General features: G+C 43.7%; 1 protein-coding gene across 5 annotated transcripts in view; it reads left to right on the top strand.

The window, feature by feature from the left end:
- The window catches only part of LOC111870593, a 113,017-nt gene that overhangs the window by 32,512 nt on the left and 57,811 nt on the right, over positions 1-22,694 (top strand). For 4 of the 5 annotated variants that reach the window (XM_023862996.2, XM_023862997.2, XM_023862998.2 and 1 more), the window contains exon 2: positions 7,201-7,344. The exons of the other annotated variant lie outside the window; for it this stretch is intronic. In XM_023862996.2, coding sequence (XP_023718764.1) covers positions 7,211-7,344 — 134 coding nt within the window. In that variant the 5' untranslated portion in view covers positions 7,201-7,210. The remainder of the gene's footprint in view (positions 1-7,200; positions 7,345-22,694) is intronic. 5 annotated transcript variants of the gene reach the window in all.

A 22,694-nucleotide genomic window follows, 5' to 3' on the forward strand; every position in this document is an offset into this window, starting at 1 on the left:
ATTTTGTAACCTGTCCTCTGTATAATGGTATAAGAGTCCCAAGTCTACGAATAGGAGAAGTCTCTGGCCTTTCGACTCAAATTGCTTATCGAGTACCCTCCAGTTCTCCATATGAAGTCCTGGATTGACTTCTGCAATCCATTTCATCAGCTCTTCCTGATTCTGGGCAATTTTGTCCCAAGTCCAGAGAGCCATTTTAACAGGCTTGGGCAAATTCCTGGCATCAGTAGCCTTCAGCCTGGCCCCTGAGTCCAGCCTGTGGTATTCAATGGCTTTGGTGAGCCATTGACCAGATCGATGGTCGGCACATGCATAAATAAGTGAACCTCCCACTAGTCTGTAGGATTTCAGGTGTGGTAGTTCTCCCTTTGGAGTCCTACATAACACCTCTCCCGGTGCTTCCAGAATGAAATTCTGGTCATCTCCGGTAATCTTCTCCTCAGAATAAGTTTCCTTGAAGATAGCTACCTTTATATTGGCCAGAGCCTCCTTGTAAATCCCTGGTCCCTTAGAGTGTCTGGCCCTCTTCAGAGTTCTAGCCGTTTCTTTAGTGGTACTGCCCTCCGGCCTTGCCCTCTTAGGGGTGCCGGGTGGTTCTCCCTGCTTGGACGAGCCTACATTTCCTTGTTGCTGACTGCCCCCAGTTCCTGGTTTGCTTGCCCATCTCTTGATTTTCTTAACTTCCGTCTAGCGGATCTAGACAGGGCTTTCTTCGCTTGACGCAGTCCACCTACTCCAGAGATTAGGTGTTCTAATCCTTCTCCTACTGCAGGTATTCTAGAGGTACTAACGCCCCTGTATTGGTATACCAGTACTGCTGACTACCAATTGATTTTTTGGTTTGGCCTCAGGTAAGTTTTGAACCACTGTTACGTCCTTGCCTTTGGCTGAAAATTCAACAGCAGCTTCGCTGGCTGTACCTGGGCTCCCTTAGTGGTTCACCAGAGCTTCCAGCCACCTGCTGAAGAATTTCTCGTAGGGATAACCTTGGAGGTATATCCCTATTTAGTGTAAGGTCTTTACGACAGATTTTGTTTTTGGTTCCTTTCATTTTGGTCTCACGAGTTTTGGGAATTTGGAAGGTCGCCACCCGCAGAGCCCCTTAGGGTTGGAAGGCCTAAATACAACGGGGTGCTGTCTGATGCCCCGAAGGGATCGTTCAAGACACCGGCTAATTACCGCCCCAATGCCATGCAGCCGTCGGCACGATGCCTCACACCTTGGCTTAAGTGGTTTGATCCTGTAGTAAATGCAACCCTCACAAGCCTCCAGGCCCAAGTGTGCCTGTTCAGGGGAGAGGGGTATCCCAGATGATAAATGGGAGTGCGACACCAGTTAGTCATGAGGTTGCGACCAGGGCATCGTCCATGAGAAAATCGTCCCTGGGGGTTGCTTATGAGCTCCCACATTCCCACCCCTCCACATGGGTTGGTTAAACCATTTTAGAGTGTTGACCTCTAAGGCTTACAGCACCTTATCGGTACTCTAGGGAGGCAACTCAATAGCCAAAGCTACCCCATAAGGGTGCTCTCCTGCATTCGTCCCTGGTACACCGTAGTGACACACAAGAGTCATTTTGCCGTTGCGTGGGAGGCTCCGGTCATATAGCCATCGCCCTTTATGGGAACTCAGCCGCCAGTCCCGGAAGGTCATATTGATCCAGAAACCCAAGACTGTCGTTGCCCGAGTGGGACCACTAGGAGGTGTCCCAAAGCTGTGTCCTAACGCATGCCTGGCCATGATGCGTACCCACCAAGACACAGTCGTGGCTCAATTATCGTCACCGAGGATGGCGTCATTACCACCTGTAACATGTGACATATAAACGTCACAGTTACCCCGGGATCAAACCCTGGCCGCCGAGTTTGCACAAACAAATGATCGAAGCCAAGTCCTTCAGAACATTCTTTAGCGTATATTCCCTATTCTAAACTGAGCAATTGAGCGCTAACATTAAACTGTCTCTCCCCAAAGCCCTTATTCGATCCGTAATGACTTATGCTAGTCCCGCCTGGGAGTTTGCAGCAGACACCCATCCAGTGAAATTGCAGCGATGGCGAAACAAGGTTCTCCGCACCACTGGAAATTTTCCAAGGCGCACACAGGTCCGCGATTTGCACATGACATTCAAAATCCCGTACGTATACTATATGTACGACTATACTATACGTATACTATACATACTATACGTATGACTATATAACAAAATAATGCAGGCAACCAGCAGAAGTCATACAAAATCATTACAATGAGAATGTTCGCAACATCGGACAAGGCGAAGCCCGACACACAGAGCATAAGAGGCTTAAACTTGGCGGCGGTCAGGCATACCACCGTTCAAGTTTCTAGACAGCCGTGGTAGCAAATGCTACTAGAAATAGGGCATAGTGTGCCGCACTGAGCCTAGACTGACAGAGGTCTTGTATATATTGTGACGTGTTGCATTATGGATGACGCTCCTCCCTCCCCGCCAGCGGTGACGTGCCGAGCGGATCCGAAGTGTGTCGAGTCCAAGCACAGCGGTTGCTAGGCAAAGCGAGTAAACAACGGTTTAACGCCGCAGTTGCTACGTAGCCGTAAACAACTCCCGACAGCGCTGCCCAGCAACGCCTTTGTAAACACGGCGGGAAGTCCATGCAACGACTGTTTCTAGGCAGTCGGTAAACACGACGTTACGCAACAGTGGTGCCTATTAAGTAACTGTTTTCTGTGTTGTCTGTAAAGGGGCTAAATAAGGAGCAGCGAACACTATTCAACAGTGAGTTACGAGTTAGCCAACAGTGAGTCAGTCAACCAGTCAGTTGTAGTCAAGCCTTCGCAGGCCAAGTAATTGTAATACTGCAGATAGCAGTAGCTGTGAGATTGTAAATTTGCGATTGTAAGAGCGAATGTGCAATAAATTAGCTATATCGAATAAGGCGTGAAGTTATTTGTCGCGTTATACACCCAACACGTGACAGTATTATACATACTAGATATTTAAGACACAATTGTAAGTGTACATAGTGACAATGAACTAATACTATCGACTATGACTGACAAATGAAATACCGGACCTCTCATCAGAGAGGGCGTCTCACATGGACAGGACAGTAACTTTCACTTAAATGGGCTGGACACCAAGACAGACTGACTGACCGTCAGTGTAATGAGGTTACGCTAAACTGATAAATGATGTAATTATATTTTAGGTTTTATGAAGTTTAATTACGACTTATTAAGTTAACAGGCCATGAAACATTGTGAGATGCTCTTCGATTATACCACAAAGCTGCATAATAACCCTAACATTGTAACCGTCCCCTTTCTATATTTGTATTTATTTGTCGGCTTCGGTAAATCACTTGACTCTTATCAGGATCGTGTTACGGTAGTAACTGAGGCAACAGCGAAACTGCACATTTAAAGCCAGTCCACTGCTAGAAATCAACGACGCTATTTCTGCTCTCCACAGATTGCTTATTCAGAAGCGAAATACTATAACTTCATTAGCAAGTACGGAGTAATGTGCCCTTTTATTACTATCAAAGATGAATAAATCAAATAAAGACTGATAAATTTAGATAAACTTGGAGAGTGCAGCCCAATGACGTCTGGCCCCGATGAATTCAAAATGCCAAGTCCTTCTGCAAACTCTATCCTGCGGGAGCGTCGCTTCATCCCTTGTATAAGATTTGAGTCGACGGCCTCTCTCCCAGACAAGACGAGTTTCCTGTTGGCTGATTTTAACTGGCCAAATCCATCATGCAATCAGCCCTAGACAATCACATAACGAACTTCGAGAATAAAGAGATCCAAAGATATAGAACCGGGGAACCCCACATGTGAAAGCGGTTATTTCTTAGTTCAAGGTCCAATTACACCCTTCCGAAGACACTTTTATAACAGCTACACTATCAGCAAAACAAAATTTACATCTTCGGCAAACTACAGACTTGCCTCCCGTGGTGGCCTCGTCCCCTTTCCGGTCACCCAAACTGCAGGAAACAAAACAAGGCAGTTGTTTCTGTCCAGATGCGAAAAGCAAGTCATAACATGCTAATGAATCGGTCTCCCCAATAAATCAGTCACTCTACTGAAATGGCTAAAGAGGACCATAGCGTCCCTTGAAGAGATGTAAAAGATTTGGACTGTCACAACAAGAACAGTTATTTTGCAATAGCAAAATTAAGTCATACGCTATGCACACGGCCCCAAGAGTGACGTTATAATTTTGAGAAATATCTAAGGCCTACAGAGACGAAGCTGACCATATAAGGTAACAGAGCTTGCCCGGGGGCCTAATATCACGTGTTTGAACCATGATTTTGCCACGCCCGAAGGCTATGGTATATAAGGACTGAAGCTTTAAGGTTTGAAGAGATGAAAGTACATACTACTAAACTGTTGTGACATAAGTTACGTCAGAGAGCGTACCGCTCTCGTGGAGTCAGGGGTTTGATTCCCGAACTGTATTCTTTCGTAATGTCTTGATCTAGTAAAGTGTTTGATTTCGGCATACAAGTTCGCATAGTCTACTTGATTTCATGCATCCAAGATCTCGAGGGGTCTTGCCCAGCTGCGCGCTTCCAACGCTTCTGTTCACGCCAGCTACACGACTTCAACAGGCAGAGTTCGACAATATCACAGCTGGCCAGCTCAACTTACCTGTTCAAAGCAGTACATCAACACCGTACCTGGCAGTAACCCAGACCTTGTTACTTGGTGGCATCTAATCACGCTATCTATCACGTTAATAGAAGTGATAATACACTCCTAACATCCTGAGTGTGCGTGTGAAACAACATCCTATCACACGACAAAAACCCAAATTCATTACATCAGTCGCAACATGACTTTGACTTTGACTTTGACATATTGTTAGCTTTTGGTCACGAGTCCCTACAGGATCCAAAGCTAAGAATAACTGTGTTGGCGAGGACCAGCAGTAATTTATTGCTATGCTATGCATGCTTCCAACCGCACTAGGCCCTAGGGTTTACTCAGCCTCTGACAGAAATGAGTACCAGGAATTAATTAAATAATTTTCCTGGGAAGTAAAGCGCGCCCGGCGCGTAAGACTGACAACCTTATCGCCAGCTTTGAGCCCATTGTCTAGATAATGTGGGACCCTCAACGTCTCACAACCCTATGGGTCTTCACGGCCTGGTACAGGGATAGCTTTACTTGTTTTTACTTTATGAAAGAAATTAAAGCTTTCCTTATGGTGCGTGGAGGTCCATAGAGTTAAGATGTCGAGGTTCAAACATTTTCTAGACAATCAGCTCACAAACGGCGGTGAGGTCGACAGCCGCCCTTTACCCCCAGGAAGATTTCTGGTACTCATTTCTATTAGAGGCTGAGTCCACCCTGGAGTTATAGAGTGCGGCTGAAAGGATTAGGTCAATTGAAAACATCCAATGACCTCATCCGGAATTTAACTCGCGACCTTCCGGCTTGTAGCATAGTGTCTCAACCAACTACGCTACCGCGTACCCCTGCATATTTTATAGCTTAGTGATCAAGTGTGTATAGCGTACATGAGTATTACCGGACGTTTTACGAGCGCAGAAGTCCTATGCTATTGCTGTGCGACAGAATAACCACCGACTTTAGGTGACATACCAAACCTCCCCTCTTGTGAAAGAGGAGGCCCCCAACAACAAACACACCAAAGATAAATGAGAAGTCCTAATGGTGTTCTAAGTCAAGAATGAATCTGTAGGCTGGAAGGCCAGTCGAAAATGTTCTGCTTGGCTTACTCTTCTATAGGAAAGATGGAAACAGCAGGTTCTTCAGAAACCTCTGGAACTACAGTAAAACTTGGTTATAGCAACGTCGGTTTCTGCGACACCTTGTCTATTGCGTCAAATATTCAATGGTACGAACTAATTCCTCATAAAGCAACTGTTTTTATACCTTGCTTAGTACGACATGCACAAATGCATCAACCTCGTATGTAACGTCATTTTCATTCCTGAATTTCTCTGATATGGACATTGAACGTAATTTAGAAAGTGTGTATTGGACAAGTAACAGGAAACAGATGAAGATAACTGATTACTGTACTCGTATCTAGGTACAGTAAGGCACAACAATTGATGTAATCTACTGTAATTTGGTGAGTAGGCCTACCTTTAATATACAGTATTAGAGCGGTGTATATTGTCATTGAAAAGCGCTGTAATATGTCTTTGATATTACACATTTGGGTAATTCCACGTTAATGTTACGTTAGTCTGTACATAACTACGTATTTCACTAAAAAATCCAACATTTTAACGTGATTTTTACGTGACTACTGTGGAAGTGCCCATTTCGGTTACAACGACATTCGTTTATAACGACACTATTTTTAGGTCCCTTTGATGACGTTATAACCAAGTTCTACTGTATCTACCAGACTATACTGTGTCACATTCCAGGAGAACCTGGCTCTTTAGATTCTAAAGGGCTCTGATAGTGGTGTTTGCTCCTCGGAATTACTGGGGTTTTGGTCTATGTCCACCGTCCGGTATTATTCTAAAGAACATTAAAGGAATCAGAGTTTGTGAAGCCGGAATCTGGATGTTTCCGTCCTCAGATGAGGAGGTGGGAGACAGGTACTCTGCTGGGTCCGTTACAAAGAGCTAACTAGGCCCGTCCTGGTGGTTAGCTCTTTGTAACGGACTCAACAGAGTAACTGCCCCCCACCCACACCTTTGTTGACGGAAACATCCAGATTCTGAGACTTTGTGTTCTTTAGTGTTATTTAGAATGCTAGACGATGGACAAAGACAAAAAACCCCAATAACCTGGTTCTCTGTCTAAAAGCCAGATGTTGTGTCACTGTTAACTTGCTCGGTTTTACTCGTAATTTACTCTGTGGCATTTATTGTGCGTTGCGAGTGCTGCAACTCACCAGGTTATTTGATCGTTTTCCTTTCTGTGTAGCTCCAGCCTGCCGATCACAGCGGCCGCGCCGTCTTCGCTCACTCGAACGCTGGGATCATGGATTCGAATCCCACTCAAGGCATTGATGCCTATGAGTGCGTTTATTCTGTTTGAGTTGTATAGGTAGCGGACTTGCGAAGGGCTAATCGTTCGTCCAAGGAGTCCTGCCTTCTGCGTAAAAAAGATTATGGAACTGGAGAAGAGGCTAAGGCCCAACAAAGGGCTGTAGAGCCGTAGCTGGATACATAGTTCGAACCTCAATATGTATTGATTCTGTTGTGCATGCAGGTCAAACAAGATGTCTCTAAGGCGGGGGATAACGCCAAATCTTGTGAACAAGCAGTTCAATTCACCCATCAAGCTGTACTCGCCCGAAAGCATACAGGAAGCCCTCAACAAGCACACCCAGGCTCTGTCCAACGGCGCCATCGGGTGAGCAGTATTACTTGCATGGCACCACACTCGCAACTAACAGTGTTCCCGAAATTACACTTGCATGCATAGTTACGGCATTTATATGTAAGAGGAATGTATGAGGAGGCATGTAGCATGCGCGGGAAATGGGAAATACATCCTATATTTTACACGGAATCCTCAAAGGAGATCAGTTGGAAAGCTTAGGAAAATATTAAGAGTTTATAACCAATCGCATAGATCTGAGTGATACTTAAAAAGCTAATTGTTCGTCGGCATATTACTTTTTTTAAATTCGCTTAGTGGGGGGGGGAGTCCAACTGAGTCCACTCGGCACGGCGGCCACTGATTGGCCTATTGTATCCTGCCCTGGGTGATTCGTCAGCATATTATGGTACTCAAAGATTTGTTATCGTGTTCAGAATAAATGGGCCACAGGTCCCGACGCTGAGCAAGATGGCTACAGTTATAGGCTCCCTTACTATTGCTTTAAAATTAATTTTTAAATTACACTCTCGTCTACGCCTTGTATTTTTTCAGATTGCACGCTTTCGTTCAGATTTCCTAACAAAAAACATGAATGCATTTCTGTTCTCTCCATGCTTTCTACATTACCTAACCATCTCGTAGTTTTGATTTGAGCATCCTACTTATATCTGGCGAGGAGTGCGAATTACATAGTTCCACATTATGCAATTTTCTTTACACTCCCGTTACTTCCACTTGAACATAAACAATCTCCTCAGCGCCCTGTTCTCCTAGACCCCGGTCTATTCTCTACCTCTTCATGTGAGTGACTGAGTTTAATGCGCACACAGAACGGCACAAAGGACTGTAGTTTTTGTACATATTTTAATGTCTGCTGTTTTAGACAGTAAACAGAAAAACAAATGTTTCTGAAATTTTCTCAGAGAAAAAAAATTCGTAAGAGCCTAACTTGACTGAGATGGGCTTTTGCGAACAAGGTAATTAACTTCCAGGTTCCTTCCCGTTAAACAACTCGAAGTCTATTTTGAATTGTTTCAAACTCAAATTGTTTCAGACTCGAAGTCTGTTATAATGATCTCTGAGTTGTTCATACACCGAGCGGGGTGAGCGGATGTGATCTTTGCAATTTACAAACTTTCGGACATTAGTTTATAACTGCCAAAGTACTGGATCAAAGCGTGCACATGAAGAAAGCAGTCTTCTTGGATGTGGCACGGTGTAGATCCGGTGTTAACCGACGTTTCGGAGGAACGTCGGCTAACACCACATCTACACGGTGCCACATCCCCGAAGATGCTTTCTTCATAGTCACCGCCGTGAAAACCTCAAATCATATGTGCACATGAAGTTCGATTGTTTTGAGACCAGGGACACTGCAGTCAAGAAAATGGCGGCACATCTGCAAAAAGCCGGGCGTGTCCTGTGGTTTAATAAAATCAGATGTATGAAACGATTCCAAATACGGTATAAGACGGAATTTGGAATGGTTCCAACTTTTAAGCCATCCATTTATGCATTAAGGTTCTGTGAGACAGGCTGTTTGTATGAAGTAAAAGTTATTTTTTTTCTGCAAAATATGTGGATGGAACTGGAGTGCTAACTTGACATGTGCAGAGCTATGTCGAACACCACTAAACGGTAAAATAAACTTTGACAGTTGCAATTTAATGTTTCAATATTCAGATGCTGTATCTTGCCTGGCTCTTTCACAATAAGTTTCCTAAATAGTAAAGTTCATGTCTGCTCATGCTGCACGACTCAGGTTATGACGTATCGCGAATCCTAGTAACTAACTTGACTGCAAGGAGCAAAACCATTCTTAAGAAGCTAATGTTTTCTCAGCTAGTCAAGAAATTCCACGTATTTTAAAAAGCTCAAGAGTTTTCATTAATTTATTCACAACGGCCTCACCACTGGACGCTATCCTGGGTGAGAAGAATGCAATTCAAATGGTCACTCCTTACTTCCCGAGGAACAATTTAAAACAACGTATTCCATCTACATCTATATCTCTAAATTAGCCCATTTACTTAAGGATTTCCGGCTAACTCTGAGTGTATTTCTCACCTCTCCCATACGTACTTCAGATCACACCCCTCCCATTTTCCTTTACTTGATCAGCCTGTCAATGCTTGGTAGAAAAGTAAAAATGAACAGTGAAATTATCCCTGTAAGAGGCCATGAAGGCCCATAGGGTTGTGAGACGTCGAGGCTCCCACATTTTCTAGACAATCGGCTCACAGATGGCGGTGGGGTTTTCAGCCTTATGCACCGGCCGCCCTTTACCCCCAGGAACATTGCTGATACTCATTTCTGTTAGAGCCTGGGTCGACCCCGGGCCAAACTGAGGCTGGAAGAATTACGTAAATTGAAAAACAATCAATGATCTCATCGGTAATCGAACCCGCGACCTTCCGGCTTGTAGCATAATGCCTCAAACCACTACATTATAAATTATGAAACTTTGCACCTAAGAAATTTTCTCAAGACTCCCGTTGCTTCTTTCCTGTTAACTCAAAATGGTTTCCCCAGCATTCTGCTCTCAAACATCCTCAGTCTGTAGCAAAAGCAGAGTGTACAAGCCCATGTGTGCACCACTTCGTACATAATGTGGGAAGTGCATTCTCTCTATGAAAGCCATGAAAAAGTAATGACAGCGTAGTTGGTTGAGGCACTATGCACAAGCCGGAAGGTTGCGGGTTCGATTACCGAAGAGGTCATTGCATTTTTTAATTTCCAGCAGCACTATGGCCCTGCGGTCAACTGAACCTTCGATAGAAATGGGTACCAGGAATCTTCCTGGTGGTAAAGGGCGGGCGGTGCTTAGGGCTGACAACCTCACCGCCATCTGTGAGTCGCTTGTCAAAAAAACGTGGCAGCATCGACGTCTCACAACCGTATGGGCCTCCACAGCCTCTTACAGGGATAGCTTTACCCTTTTTTTACCTTACGAGACCACTGAGTTTACAGTTGTTGAGCTCCAACAGTTTTAATGTAATGCGTGAGCATACGTGTCACAAACTCATGTCATGTTGTAGCCTGTTGTATGGGGGGGGGGGGAANGTGAAGTGTACAGACAGACTATGTTCAGTGCCGCACACTCACATTCAATGTCTACAACTTCAGCAAAATAACCACAATGCTAAACAATAGACATAAAACCATTGCATTTCTACAGATAGTATATAATATAGTGTATTACAATATAAAAAACTATAATCCGGCTGTGGTTCTGTATGAGTATGAAACTTGGTCTCTGACATTAAGGGAGGAACACAGACTGAGGGTATTTGAGAACAGGGTGTTGAGAATATTTGGACCGAAGAGAGATGAAGTGACAGGAGGTTGGAGAAAACTGCATAATGAGAAACTTCATAACTTGTACTCTTCTCCAAGTATAATTAGAATGATCGATTTTGATTTGTCTCATTCTGGTCCGTCACACTATCAGTTACAAAGTAGATAACTTTCAGTCCTGTATGACATACAGGTTTACAACACTTCAGTCTTTATTCGCCTTACATGTTTCGATTCAAAAGAATCATCTTCAGAGGCGCACCACTACGAGCAGGAAACACTGTCACATAAGATGTTTTAACATTATGCACTTAGGTTATGAATAGTGCTCACTATATCACAGTTTGCCCTATGCAGCCACGTTGACGTGTAGATTTACGTATGATGTTTTGTTTAAGCGTATTTGCTGGGTATTCGATTGGGGTTTCCCACTGCACGCAATGTGATGTTCACTTTTCCATAAAATAGCTTCCCTATGTATTTAAAATTGTATTAAAAATTGTACAAACAGTACATACGACACTGCACGTAAGTGAACTACACAACTAACAATAAGAACATACAACCAAGACAACAACAATCGACATCTTCTACCATCCGGAAGCAAAAACATGACCCAATGCTGGTTCACGAGTTTTAACATAATAACTAATTTTTTACATACAAAAGATTTTTAATACAATTTTAAATACATAGGGAAGCTATTTTATGGAAAAGTGAACATCACATTGCGTGCAGTGGGAAACCCCAATCGAATACCCATCAAATACGCTTAAACAAAACATCATACGTAAATCTACACGTCAACGTGGCTGCATAGGGCAAACTGTGATATAGTGAGCACTATTCATCACCTAAGTGCATAATGTTAAAACATCTTATGTGACAGTGTTTCCTGCTCGTAGTGGTGCGCCTCTGAAGATGATTCTTTTGAATCGAAACATGTAAGGCGAATGAAGACAGAAGTGTTGTAAACCTGTATGTCATACAGGACTGAAAGTTATCTACTTTGTAGAATGATCGAGTCAAGGATTGGTTGAGAAGAGCATGTAGAATGAATGAGGCGAATAGGATTGCATGGAGAAAATTGGTGGGAAAGCCAGAATGAAAGAGACCACAGGGAAGACCAAGGCGTAGGTGGGTGGACAATATTAAAATGAACCTTAGAGAGATAGGATGTGATGGTATGGATTGGATTGATCTGGCTCAGGATAGGGACCAGTGGAGGGTTCTTGTGAACACGGTAAAGAACCTTCGGGTTCCATAAAAGCTGGGAAGTTCTTGAGTAGCTGCACAACTGACGGCTTCCCAAGAAGGACTCATCTCATGAAGTTAGGATGTATGGTGTATAATACCGGTGGATCCACGCGGCTTACATGAAACTTTGCCCTAAGTACGTGATAAAATAATTGTAACTAAAGACCGAACCTGAAGATGGCACTCATATGCCGAAGCAGGTCGTCCTACACAAAGCTCCAGCTATTGGAAACAGTCTTGTGTCGATATGAATTTAATAAATATCATCCATAAAATCTATAATACATTTCAAACCGGACGTGCTTAACTGTGAAGCATAACATTCCCTAAGTGTGGTAACAATAAGTTTAATAATCATCATCACAATAAGGACAAGAACAGTTCCATATAGAAGCATATACTTTTTCGGCGTACCATCTCCTACAGCAGTCTTTCACAAACTTCCGGCAACTGATGACCACTGAGCACGCGCGGACTTCTGCTATTGTAACATTGCGCTTAGCCGTAAGGAGCGTGTAACTGCGTTTTCTTTCGGCAAATAGAAGAAAAATTATAAACCAAGTTGTCATAAACCACTTTTTTCTATTCACCAATTTAAAGGAAAATTTTTAAAACAATGATCTATCACAATTTCTTAAATTTAAATTGTTTATTTATTAAATGCCACACAATTTGGGCACTCGGTAGAGTAGTTGGTGAGGCACTATGCTACAAGTCGGAAGATCGCGGTTTCGAGTACCGATGAAGTGGACTTTTTTCGATTTACCTAATCCTTCCAGCCGCACTTTGGCCCTGGGGTCGACTCAGTCTTTGACATAAATGAGTACCAGGAATCTTCCTGCGGTTTAAAGGGCGGCCGGTTCGTAAGGCTGACAACCTTACCGCCATCTGTGAGCCGATTGTCTAGAAAAATGTGGGAGCCTCTACGTCTCACAGCCCTATGGGCCTCCACGGTCTGTTACTGGGATAGCTTTATTTTTTTACCGTTCCATATAAAGCTATATGAACTACACAGCACTACGGACCATCTGGTGGTCTACCACATACCACCAGTGGTCCGCAGACCACAGTTTCAGAGACACGGCCCTACACGCCTCGTTCCCAGTATGGCCGGACTATCTGTCACGTCACGCCAGGTTTCACGGAGCCAGAAAGCATTCCATTTGTAAAGCGTCACACAGTCTGCTGCTACATGTCGCATTGTGATGATTGTTGGGCTACCGGCGGCATGTCTGCCATTCACCTGAATATCCAACAGCATTTATTAAATTATTGCAATGGGTCCTCGAATCCGATGTCCTGATAAACTATAAACAGCAATAGAAATAGCTCAGTGAGTATAGGGATGAGCTACGGGCTGGAGGGCCGGGGTTTATCTCTTCTCCACGGCGTTCAACTCGCCTCTGGATCCCACACGCCTCCTAACTCCTGGGAGATCTTTCCGCTGGTGTAAAGCGGCCGAGGCGTGCAGCTGACCACTCACCTCCATATAGTATCGGGGTCAAGAATCGTGGAGCAGCACCTCCACTCCCCCATAGATACAACTTTACCTTTTTTCTTGTTTACCTTACAAGATGCTACTTGTAAGAGCTTCTCTGTCGTCCCCAGGCCAGTATTGAGAACCATACAACACGTATGAAACAAATGAAATTCAGAATATAACCCTATATTTAAATCCGAAATAACTAAATTTTTGTAGTTGCATTTCTTTCGTACCAGAGGTAATAAGACATTTCGTCATAACTCGGTCGCTAGATCCTGTGTAGTAATGACCGCCATCGAGGTGAGATTTGAATTACGGTTGGAACGAGGGGTTGTGTAATATTTCACCTGGTATCTTGCAATGGATGTAGTAGTATGTATTTAACTTTATTTTCCGTCTATACATTTGAGAGATCGGATATCATCAGACGGAGTTTCCAGATACAAGCATAAGACAGCCTTGTTTATGTTCTCTGCGCTCTGTGGCCATCTTGCCTCCCGTACGCCCTCGCCGCATTGTACATACAACGCAGAATATCCGGTACAATTATTCTATAACATACAAAACATAGTTTCAGATTTTCAGCATGTACAAAATAAGCTGTCTTCATCAAATTAGGTACACTGTTCAAAAGCATGACAATAACAGGTTGCAAAATCCGAAGTGTCTTTATCATCTTCTATTTTTGCACAAGACATACTAAATGATCTCACATATCATTGGTAAACGTGAATGAACTTCTATTCAATAATAAATAATTTTTTTTTACATTGTAGTTGACGAAGGTGATAAGAATCTTAAAAAAAGTACTGTAATGTTATGTGTCTCTGTATTGAAACATGGATGAACGGTTCACATCGTCCCCTAACCTAAGGGACACAAACGTCTTTATTGCTCTTTAGAAAGCTGGACCAGTGTTCATATACAATCGCCAGAACACCTTAGAATTCACAGATGAATGACTTCCAGATCCTCTCTTTTTTAATACTGTATTAATTTTCGGGATATCTCCTCTTATTTTTCAATTTTAATCTTTTCTCCAAATTCCCGTGGAGAGGACAGGCAGATGACCAGCTTTTCCACCTCCCAACCGTCGCTCACTGCCACACAGATGATCGGTACTCCCCGTCTTTTATCGAACTCAAAAATGCATTTCTCTAGGAGATCTCGAAATTCGAGATACGGCGACGATCCAAATTAGTACACAAATTTACGCGAATATCCTCCTTTGGCAATCAGCGGAAAGTGCATTTCTATTAAGCTGTGCAACAGGAACCTAAATAGATTTACAACCTTTCTACACCTACAGTAGGCTATTCTCATGTGATAAATTGTACGTGATTGTGACCACATTTTAAATAACTCTGGAGAACCGCCATTACAATACGTCGCGACCTTCTGGGAGTTTGAGAAGCCATTTTACATTGTGATAATGAAGTGTTGCCATTGCATCGATACTGCTGAGTAGGTCTCATTGCTTTCAGTGCAATGTAATAAAGCAAATACTGTGTCTTAATATTTATTTATTATGCTAACTTTTACTTGAGAAGTTGTCCACATGGAGAACCGAGAAAAGCACAGTCTTAAAATGGATGTTACGGAGAAGGGTTGTGAAGGTGTGGCGTGGATAGGACTGACCGTGTTGCCTGTGCTGTACTTTCGGACGATGCTACCACAGTGCTAGATGTTCATGCTTACTAGACTGCGAACGAGGTATATCCATTTGCAGGCGGCCTCTTATGTCGGGATATGATTTTAATGCATTTAAGTAACTCCACTGAGCTGATTCCTTCTCGAGAAGCCGCCACTCGCTCAGCTACTCAAGAATTTCCCAACAATTTATTGAAGCCAAATGTTCACCACCGTGTTCAGAAGAAGCCTCCACTGGTCCCTATCTTGAGCCAAATCAGTCCACTCCATACCACCCCATCCTTTTTATCTAAGATCCATTTTAATATTATCCTCCCCACCTCTTGCGTATTACATACCCTACCCATCTTGGTCTTTATGGAACACTGCTGGTAAAGAAAAACTTACCTGTCGTTTCTTTGACAATTTAGATATTCATCTATAGTCTGCCAAAAATATAACATAAAACTAAGAAGTCTCGACTTGGAAAAGGTTAGAAATTTTGCTCATCAGTAGTATAGAGGAGCCTGGCAGGTCACATTTGGCTTTGGTCGTACTTATGACGCTTATGACATACTTCTGTTTTCTTGAGAACCGTTATAAGCCTTTTATCACCTAACAAATACGTTTCTTATCTTCTGGTGTGTAGTGACCGACTTTTAAGAATGCAAAGGTTGGCAATATGAGTGCTGACTCGAGAAAAGTTTAGATTTAGTTTAGAATTCTTGGAATGTGAACTGATAAGAGAGAAGGGCCTCATCTGAGCCTTATTATGCTCCACGGCGGCGTGCAACTCGTCTTGACTTTCGAGAACAATTAATTTTATTCAGCAACATTGTGTCACATTCATACAAGTGACGTAACATACGCTGTACATAGGTTCGTCGCCTTTCCTGTGCAGAGCCTCCGCAACGCGAAGATTCTCTTGACTTGTACTTTCCTGTCTGTTCAGTTCTGAAGCTCCCGTGGCGGCGACCAAGTACATGTCACTGTCTCGTCGCCATAATGCAGGGCAAAATCATGATATAAAGATGACTAGCAATGGTTTGGAAACGTGATACGGTTCAAATTTTTGGAAACCACAGTAACACATCAGAATTTCATTCAGGGAGAAATTAAGAGGACGCTGAATTCGGGTAATGCTTCCTACCATTCATTCGCCTAATCCTTCCAGCCGCACTGACCGTGAGGTCGACTCAGCCTCTAGCAGAAATGAGCACCAGGATTCCTGGGAGTAAAAGGCGGCCGGCGCGTAAGGCTAACAACCTCACCGCCATCTGTGAGCCGATTGTCTAGAAAATGTGGGAGCCTCAACATCTCACTACCTTATGGGCCCCCACGGCCTGTTACACGGATACCTTGCTACCATTCAGTCCAGAACATTCCGTCTTCTCGTCTGCTGTGTAAAAACTTAAAAATTAGAATATACAAAATTATGATTTTGCCTGTGGTTCTGTATTGGTGTGAAACTTGGTCTGATATTAAGGGAGGTACATAAACTGAGAATAGGGCGCTGGGAAGAATATTTGGGCCGACGAGAGATGAAGGGACAGCAGGTTGGAGAAAACTGCATAATGAGGAGCTTTTCCGAGAATAATTATAATTATCAAGTCAAGGAGGATGAGATGGGCAGGGTATGACGCACGAATGGGAGTTAAGAGGAATTTGGTGGGAAATCAGAAGGAAAGAGACCACTAAGAAGATCTAGACGTTAGTGGGCGATAATATTAAAATGGATCTTAGAGAGACAGGATGGGATTGGATGGCTGAATTGATCTGGCTCAGGATAGGGACCAGTGGAGGGCTCTTGTGAACACGGTAATGAATCTTCGGGTTACATAAGATGTTACGATTTTCTTGAGTGGCTCTACAGCTGGCGGCTTCTCAAGAAGGGCTCAGCTCCATGGAGTTAGTTTGTATGTAGTTTGGTAGATAGTGAAGTTTCGGAGGAGCCTGCTGTTTCCATCCTCAGGCTAAATTTCTTCCCTGAAGATGGAAGTAGCGGGTTCCTAAAAAAACTACACGCCGGCATATGCTAGAAGACAATATCTTCACAATTCTTAGAATATTTTTCAACGCTGTATCTACTATAAAGTTCATATAGATTCAAAATAAATATGAATATGGTCATGCATGAATAGGTATGGATCTGGAAAGAGACGACAATTCCTTATTTCAAAAGAATTCTTTCAAATTTGGCCGAAACGTCGTGGTAACCCCTGGAAAATCGTCGGTCTGGCCGAGATGCAAACAGTGTACATCCTGAATGCATGTTGTATTACCGTTACACCATTGCATTAAATTCATCACCACTGCTGTACGCACTCCTTAGCTTGCTGGCTTAATACACCCTTTGAAAGTCCGGGTTGTTGCATGCGAAAAATGGAGAAGTTCCCGTTGCCTATATTTCGTCATGACGTACCCCGATTGCTTGAATTGTGACGCCAGAAGAAAATGCTGTACTGTCACTGCACCTGTTCTCAGTTAACACATCGCATCGACCAGTGCGTGCCAAAGCTTGCTACATCTTGTGGCTCAGTAACAGAGATAGCCAATTGCTGCAAACTCTCGAAGTTATTACTACGAGTACGTGTAGAACTACTGTACCACTATTATAGATTAGTTCACAAGTATCTGTCTATCTATCTATCTATCTGTCTAATGAATGAATGTATGAGGGGGGTGGGCCTCCTCGGCCCTTGCACCGCGACCTACAGTGGTCTATTGTGCTTTATCTACCTATCTGGAACTGCTATGCCACTACTACAGTTCCTTTCACAGCTTGCTAACTAACTGCTTGGCTACTAACCTACTGGCTAACTAACTAACTAACTAACTATAAGTGTTATACTGCTATTGCAGTTTGATTCACAGCTAACTAACTGACTAATTCCATGGAAATTCCCAGTTACTCATCCTAGAAAAAAAATTGCCCACCGTTTATGGAGCCGATGTCCATCACAGTGTTCATGAAACCAACTTATGAACCCTACCCCGAACCAGGTCATACGCTCCCCCCCTATTTATTCGAGTTCGATTTTAATATTATCCATTCCTAAGTGACGTCTTACCTTTATGTCTGAAAATTAAAATTTGTACATCCTACATATCCCGCCAACTATACCATGCTTGAACGATCGCTCTAACAATATTGTGGCGTATAGATCAGTTGCGAAGTGACGATTCTGTAAAGAAAGACCGTTTGTTGGCAACGGCTCAGTAAACATGTCCCCGCAGCAACGAATACGCACGCAATAATACAGTTGCTGTTGGGAACGGGTTATTTCTACGTGGTCCGTGCCGAAATATAATAAAAAGGAAAAAGTTAGTTGTCAGGGAGTTCTGCGCGGGATGCTGTGTAGACAGAGCCTGAGCGCGTGAAGCTGAAAAATGTCTACTGTTAAAAGTCGTTGCCAGGGAACGGCTGGCGAAGTCACAGCAGGTTGGAAAAGGCTTAGCGGGAGTTGTGGTGAACTGTGAACTGTGGAGATTAGCGGTGGCGCTCTAATTGATTGTAGTTCTGAGTTATGTGTATAAGTGGCGAATAAATGCATTCACTAATCCATGCCCCGTCTGTAGTCGCATACATACGTGACGATATTTAAGGAATAATACTAATTATAAAGCTCTCAGTAGCTCCCCAGCGGACAGGCTACCGCCGATATAGCCTCGCACATTACCGTGTTCACAAGGGCCTTCCACTGGTCCTTATCCTGAGCCAGGTCAGATCATTCCAAACCACCCATCCGATCTCTTTAAGGTCTATTTTAATATTATTCTCCCACCTACGTCTAGGTCAGTTTCGTTCTGACTTTCCCACCAAATCCTGTAGGCATTCCTTTTCTTCCCATGCGCGCTACACGCCTTTCCCACCTCACCCTCCTTGACCTGACCATTCTAATTATACTTGGAGAAGAGTACAAGTAACGAAGCTCCTCATTATGCAGATTCTTCCGACCTCCTGTCATTTGTTCCAAATTTTCTTCTCAGCTGAACAGAAATGAGATATTTCGGAATATTTTAGGGCTGCACTAGATAAGACCATATTAAAAATGACAATATTAAGGAAGAATTCAACATACAATTAGAACAAAACGAAGTAGAGTACCACAGACAGAACTGGATAAACCATTTGGATAGAAGGGCTGATGAACGGATTGAGAAACAGATAAACCAAGAGGTCCCTGAGACCGGGTAAGAATGCGTGAATATGCGAAGCTGTTACTTGAAGAAGGTGACCTACTGACACATGGCGGGACGCGTACGTTTCACTTATGTTTGGAAACAGCAAAAACTCCAGTTCAGAAAAATTACTGCTTTTGAGCGTGATATCACTTGCTCGGTATGGACCAAGTTAATAAATAACAAATATATTTTCCATTTTAGGGGAATTTATAACTCCCTTAATCTCAATCTCCCGTCTAATTGTCGGAACAGAAGCAAACACGAAATACCGAAAACACTTCACATTTGTGGTCACGCTTTTTCAATAAACAGATCTGAACCACGAGCACCCAGAAACCGTCTTAAATAAAACGACTTGACTTGAGAGTCGCCTATTGCGTGGCGGAAGCTGTGAATTACTGGGTTCCTGCGTTGGTTTGCCCCATGTTTTTGTGACACCACGCCACTAGTTTTATTGCACTGCACTCCTGTGTGTGTGTGTTCAGGCAGTATTTTGCAATCAGAACTTTAAGTACAGGTCACTGTTCATATACTTAGGTTTTTGTAAATGCAAGTTGACGTATTTGATATGCATAAGATCTAAAATTTCGTGACGATGATATTGTGCCTTGTACAGCTGTTGCTATTCCACGAATGCGAGATGGGCGAAAAACAACGGCCGTTTCTGGGCAACGGCTAAGTAAACGCGTTCCCGCTGCAACGGATACGCACACAACAACAGAAATACGGCGTTTCCTTTGTGGCCCGTGCCGAGATGTTATAACAAGGACGGCGTGAGCTATGAGTTCAGTTGGGTTTTACAAGGGAGACTGAGAAGAGATGGCGCTCTAATTAAGTTGATAGTTCAGTTGTGAGTAGTATTGGCCGCCTGGAAACGACGTGAGTACAGAAGCTAAAGAATCTCCATTGTTAAGATCAGTTACCAGTAAACGACTAATGAAAGCAGACAGTGATTTGTAAAGCGTGTAGATCAGCGACATTGCTGTAATTACTTGTACTGTACTTACGAGCCGTGTGTGTGAATGGTCAATAAATTCTTTCACCAATCAAAACCCCGTCTATAGTCATCCCTAAATCGTGACAGTATGATGGTCGTATATTTTTTTATTGCTAGTGGGGTGGGACTAAGTCCCTTGTACTGCGGCCACTTCTGGCCTTTTGTACCAGCCCCAGATGATAGGTGAGGGTGAGGAGCAATTGGTGGAATGAAGATTGGCAGGAAAAACCGAAGTACTCGGAGAAAATCTGCCCCAGCGCCACTTTGTCCACCACAAATCCAACTTGACCAGAACCGGGATCGATCCCGGGCCGCCGCGATGGGAAGCCAGCCATTAACCGCTTGAGGTATGGCGCGGCCTTGGTCGTATGTTAATACAATTATTGAATTTTTGGGGACCAGTGGAGGGCTTTTGTAAACATGGTAATGAATCTTCGGTTTCCATAAGATGTTGGAAAACTTTTGAGTGACTGCACAACTGGCAGCTTCTCAAGAAGGGCTCAGCTCCATGGAGTTAAGTTAGTTATTGCTTTTTGGAAATTATCCATCGTCTATTTTCTTTATTTAAAACAACGTTTCAGAGACTGGACTCTACATCCGTCCCTAAACAATAAGCCTGCTCAGTCTGGCTCAGTCGAGAGTGCGAATCCTGGTCCCCGGCAGGAAGGGTCCAGTCTCGAAAGCGTTGTTTTAAATAATAAAGAATGAAGATGGATAATGTCCAAAAATTAAATAATGTTATTAACATATCAAGTGTTGCACAGAAGACTACTATGGCTTCTGTGTGCATCGGAGTGCTGGACCCTAAATGAGGAATTAAGCAGCGAAACTGAAACAACTGAAATGAAGAAAGCAGTCTTCTGGGCTTTGGCGCCGTGTATATGTGGTGTTAACCGACGTTTCGGAGGAACGTATCGCCTCCATCTTCAGGGTTGAAGAAAAAGTATAGGTAAATCTGCAAGCGACAACACCGTGAGACACGGTAACGCAGACTGAAGAGGATACCGTTAGAGCAGAGAGGGAAGGGGATGAACTGCGAGTAAACAAGTGAAAGCAGTGGTGTGGGAGGGGTGGGGGAAGGGAGCCGGGACCAGCGTGATTTGTGTAGGGGAGAATATAGCAAGGTTAACAGAGAGGATGGTTTTCGTCTCAGCAGATGAACAGAGAGGATGGTTTTCGTCTCAGCAAGTCTTGGAAACCTCTTATCTGTTCTCTTAAAAACCCCCCACCGGGATATGACGCTAGATCCAGGAAGCCACAAGGCCATGACCAACCAACATAACAACCCCCCCCCCTCAGCTCACAGTTAAAGCCCAGCCAGTTAACCTTGCTATATTCTCCCCTACACAAATCACGCTGGTCCCGGCTCCCTTCCCCCACCCCTCCCACACCACTGCTTTCACTTGTTTACTCGCAGTTCATCCCCTTCCCTCTCTGCTCTAACGGTATCCTCTTCAGTCTGCGTTACCGTGTCTCACGGTGTTGTCGCTTGCAGATTCACCTATACTTTTTCTTCAACCCTGAAGATGGAGGCGATACGTTCCTCCGAAACGTCGGTTAACACCACATATACACGGCGCCAAAGCCCAGAAGACTGCTTTCTTCATAGTCACCGCCGTGAAAGCCTCAAATCTTACAACTGAAATGAAGATCTTAAGGAGTTATGCAGGGTACAGGGGAGCAGACCATATCGGAAACCTAGCACTCATACAAGAACTAAATATATCGTGGTATGCAAACCTGTTGCTGGGCAACGACCGTGAGATAAGCAGTTATACAACAGCCGTTACTATGTAATGGCTCTGTAAACAACACCCGTTGTTAGGCAATGACTGAGTAGCGATCACGTGGGCATCCCAACAGACGCGAACGCAACAGTGGATACAGCAACAGAGGAAGATATTTTCTATGCGGCCCGTGCGGAAATTTTAAAGCAGGACTGTCAGTCGCAATGTGACTTTGACTTTGAATGAGTAGTTGTGAGACAGTCGCCAGCCGGTAAGAACGTGAGTAAGGGAGCAGAGAAATTTGTTCAAATCCGTCACCAGGCAACGATTGGTGAAGACACAGCAGGCTTAGAAGACCTAGTGTGTCCTATAGAGATTTGTGAAGTGTAGTAACGAGTTGTATGAGCGTGCAATAAATCTAATAATTTTACTAAGAAGGCAATTCTTTATTTTAAATCCACTAATTCGAAGGACTGGATAGTAAGAACACATGAGTGCGTAAATTAAAGCGGATTATCGAGTCTGCGTGGGGGCACGCGGTAGAGTAGTTGGTTGATTCACTAAAGCTACAAGCCGGAAGGTCGCAGGTTCGATTCCCGATGAGGCCAAGAGATTTTTCAATTTGCCTAATTCTTCCAGCCTCACTATGGCCCTGGGATCGAATCGGTCTTTAATAGAAATGAGTACCAGGAATATTCCTGGGAGGTAAATGACGGCCGGCATGTAAAGCTAACAACATCACCGCCATTTCTGAGCTGACTGTCTAGAAAATATCACAACTCTGTGCTCCTCTACGGCATGTTAC

Source organism: Cryptotermes secundus, unplaced genomic scaffold (assembly GCF_002891405.2).
Source record: "Cryptotermes secundus unplaced genomic scaffold, Csec_1.0 scaffold296, whole genome shotgun sequence".
In the NCBI taxonomy this organism is placed as follows: Eukaryota; Metazoa; Arthropoda; class Insecta; order Blattodea; family Kalotermitidae; genus Cryptotermes; species Cryptotermes secundus.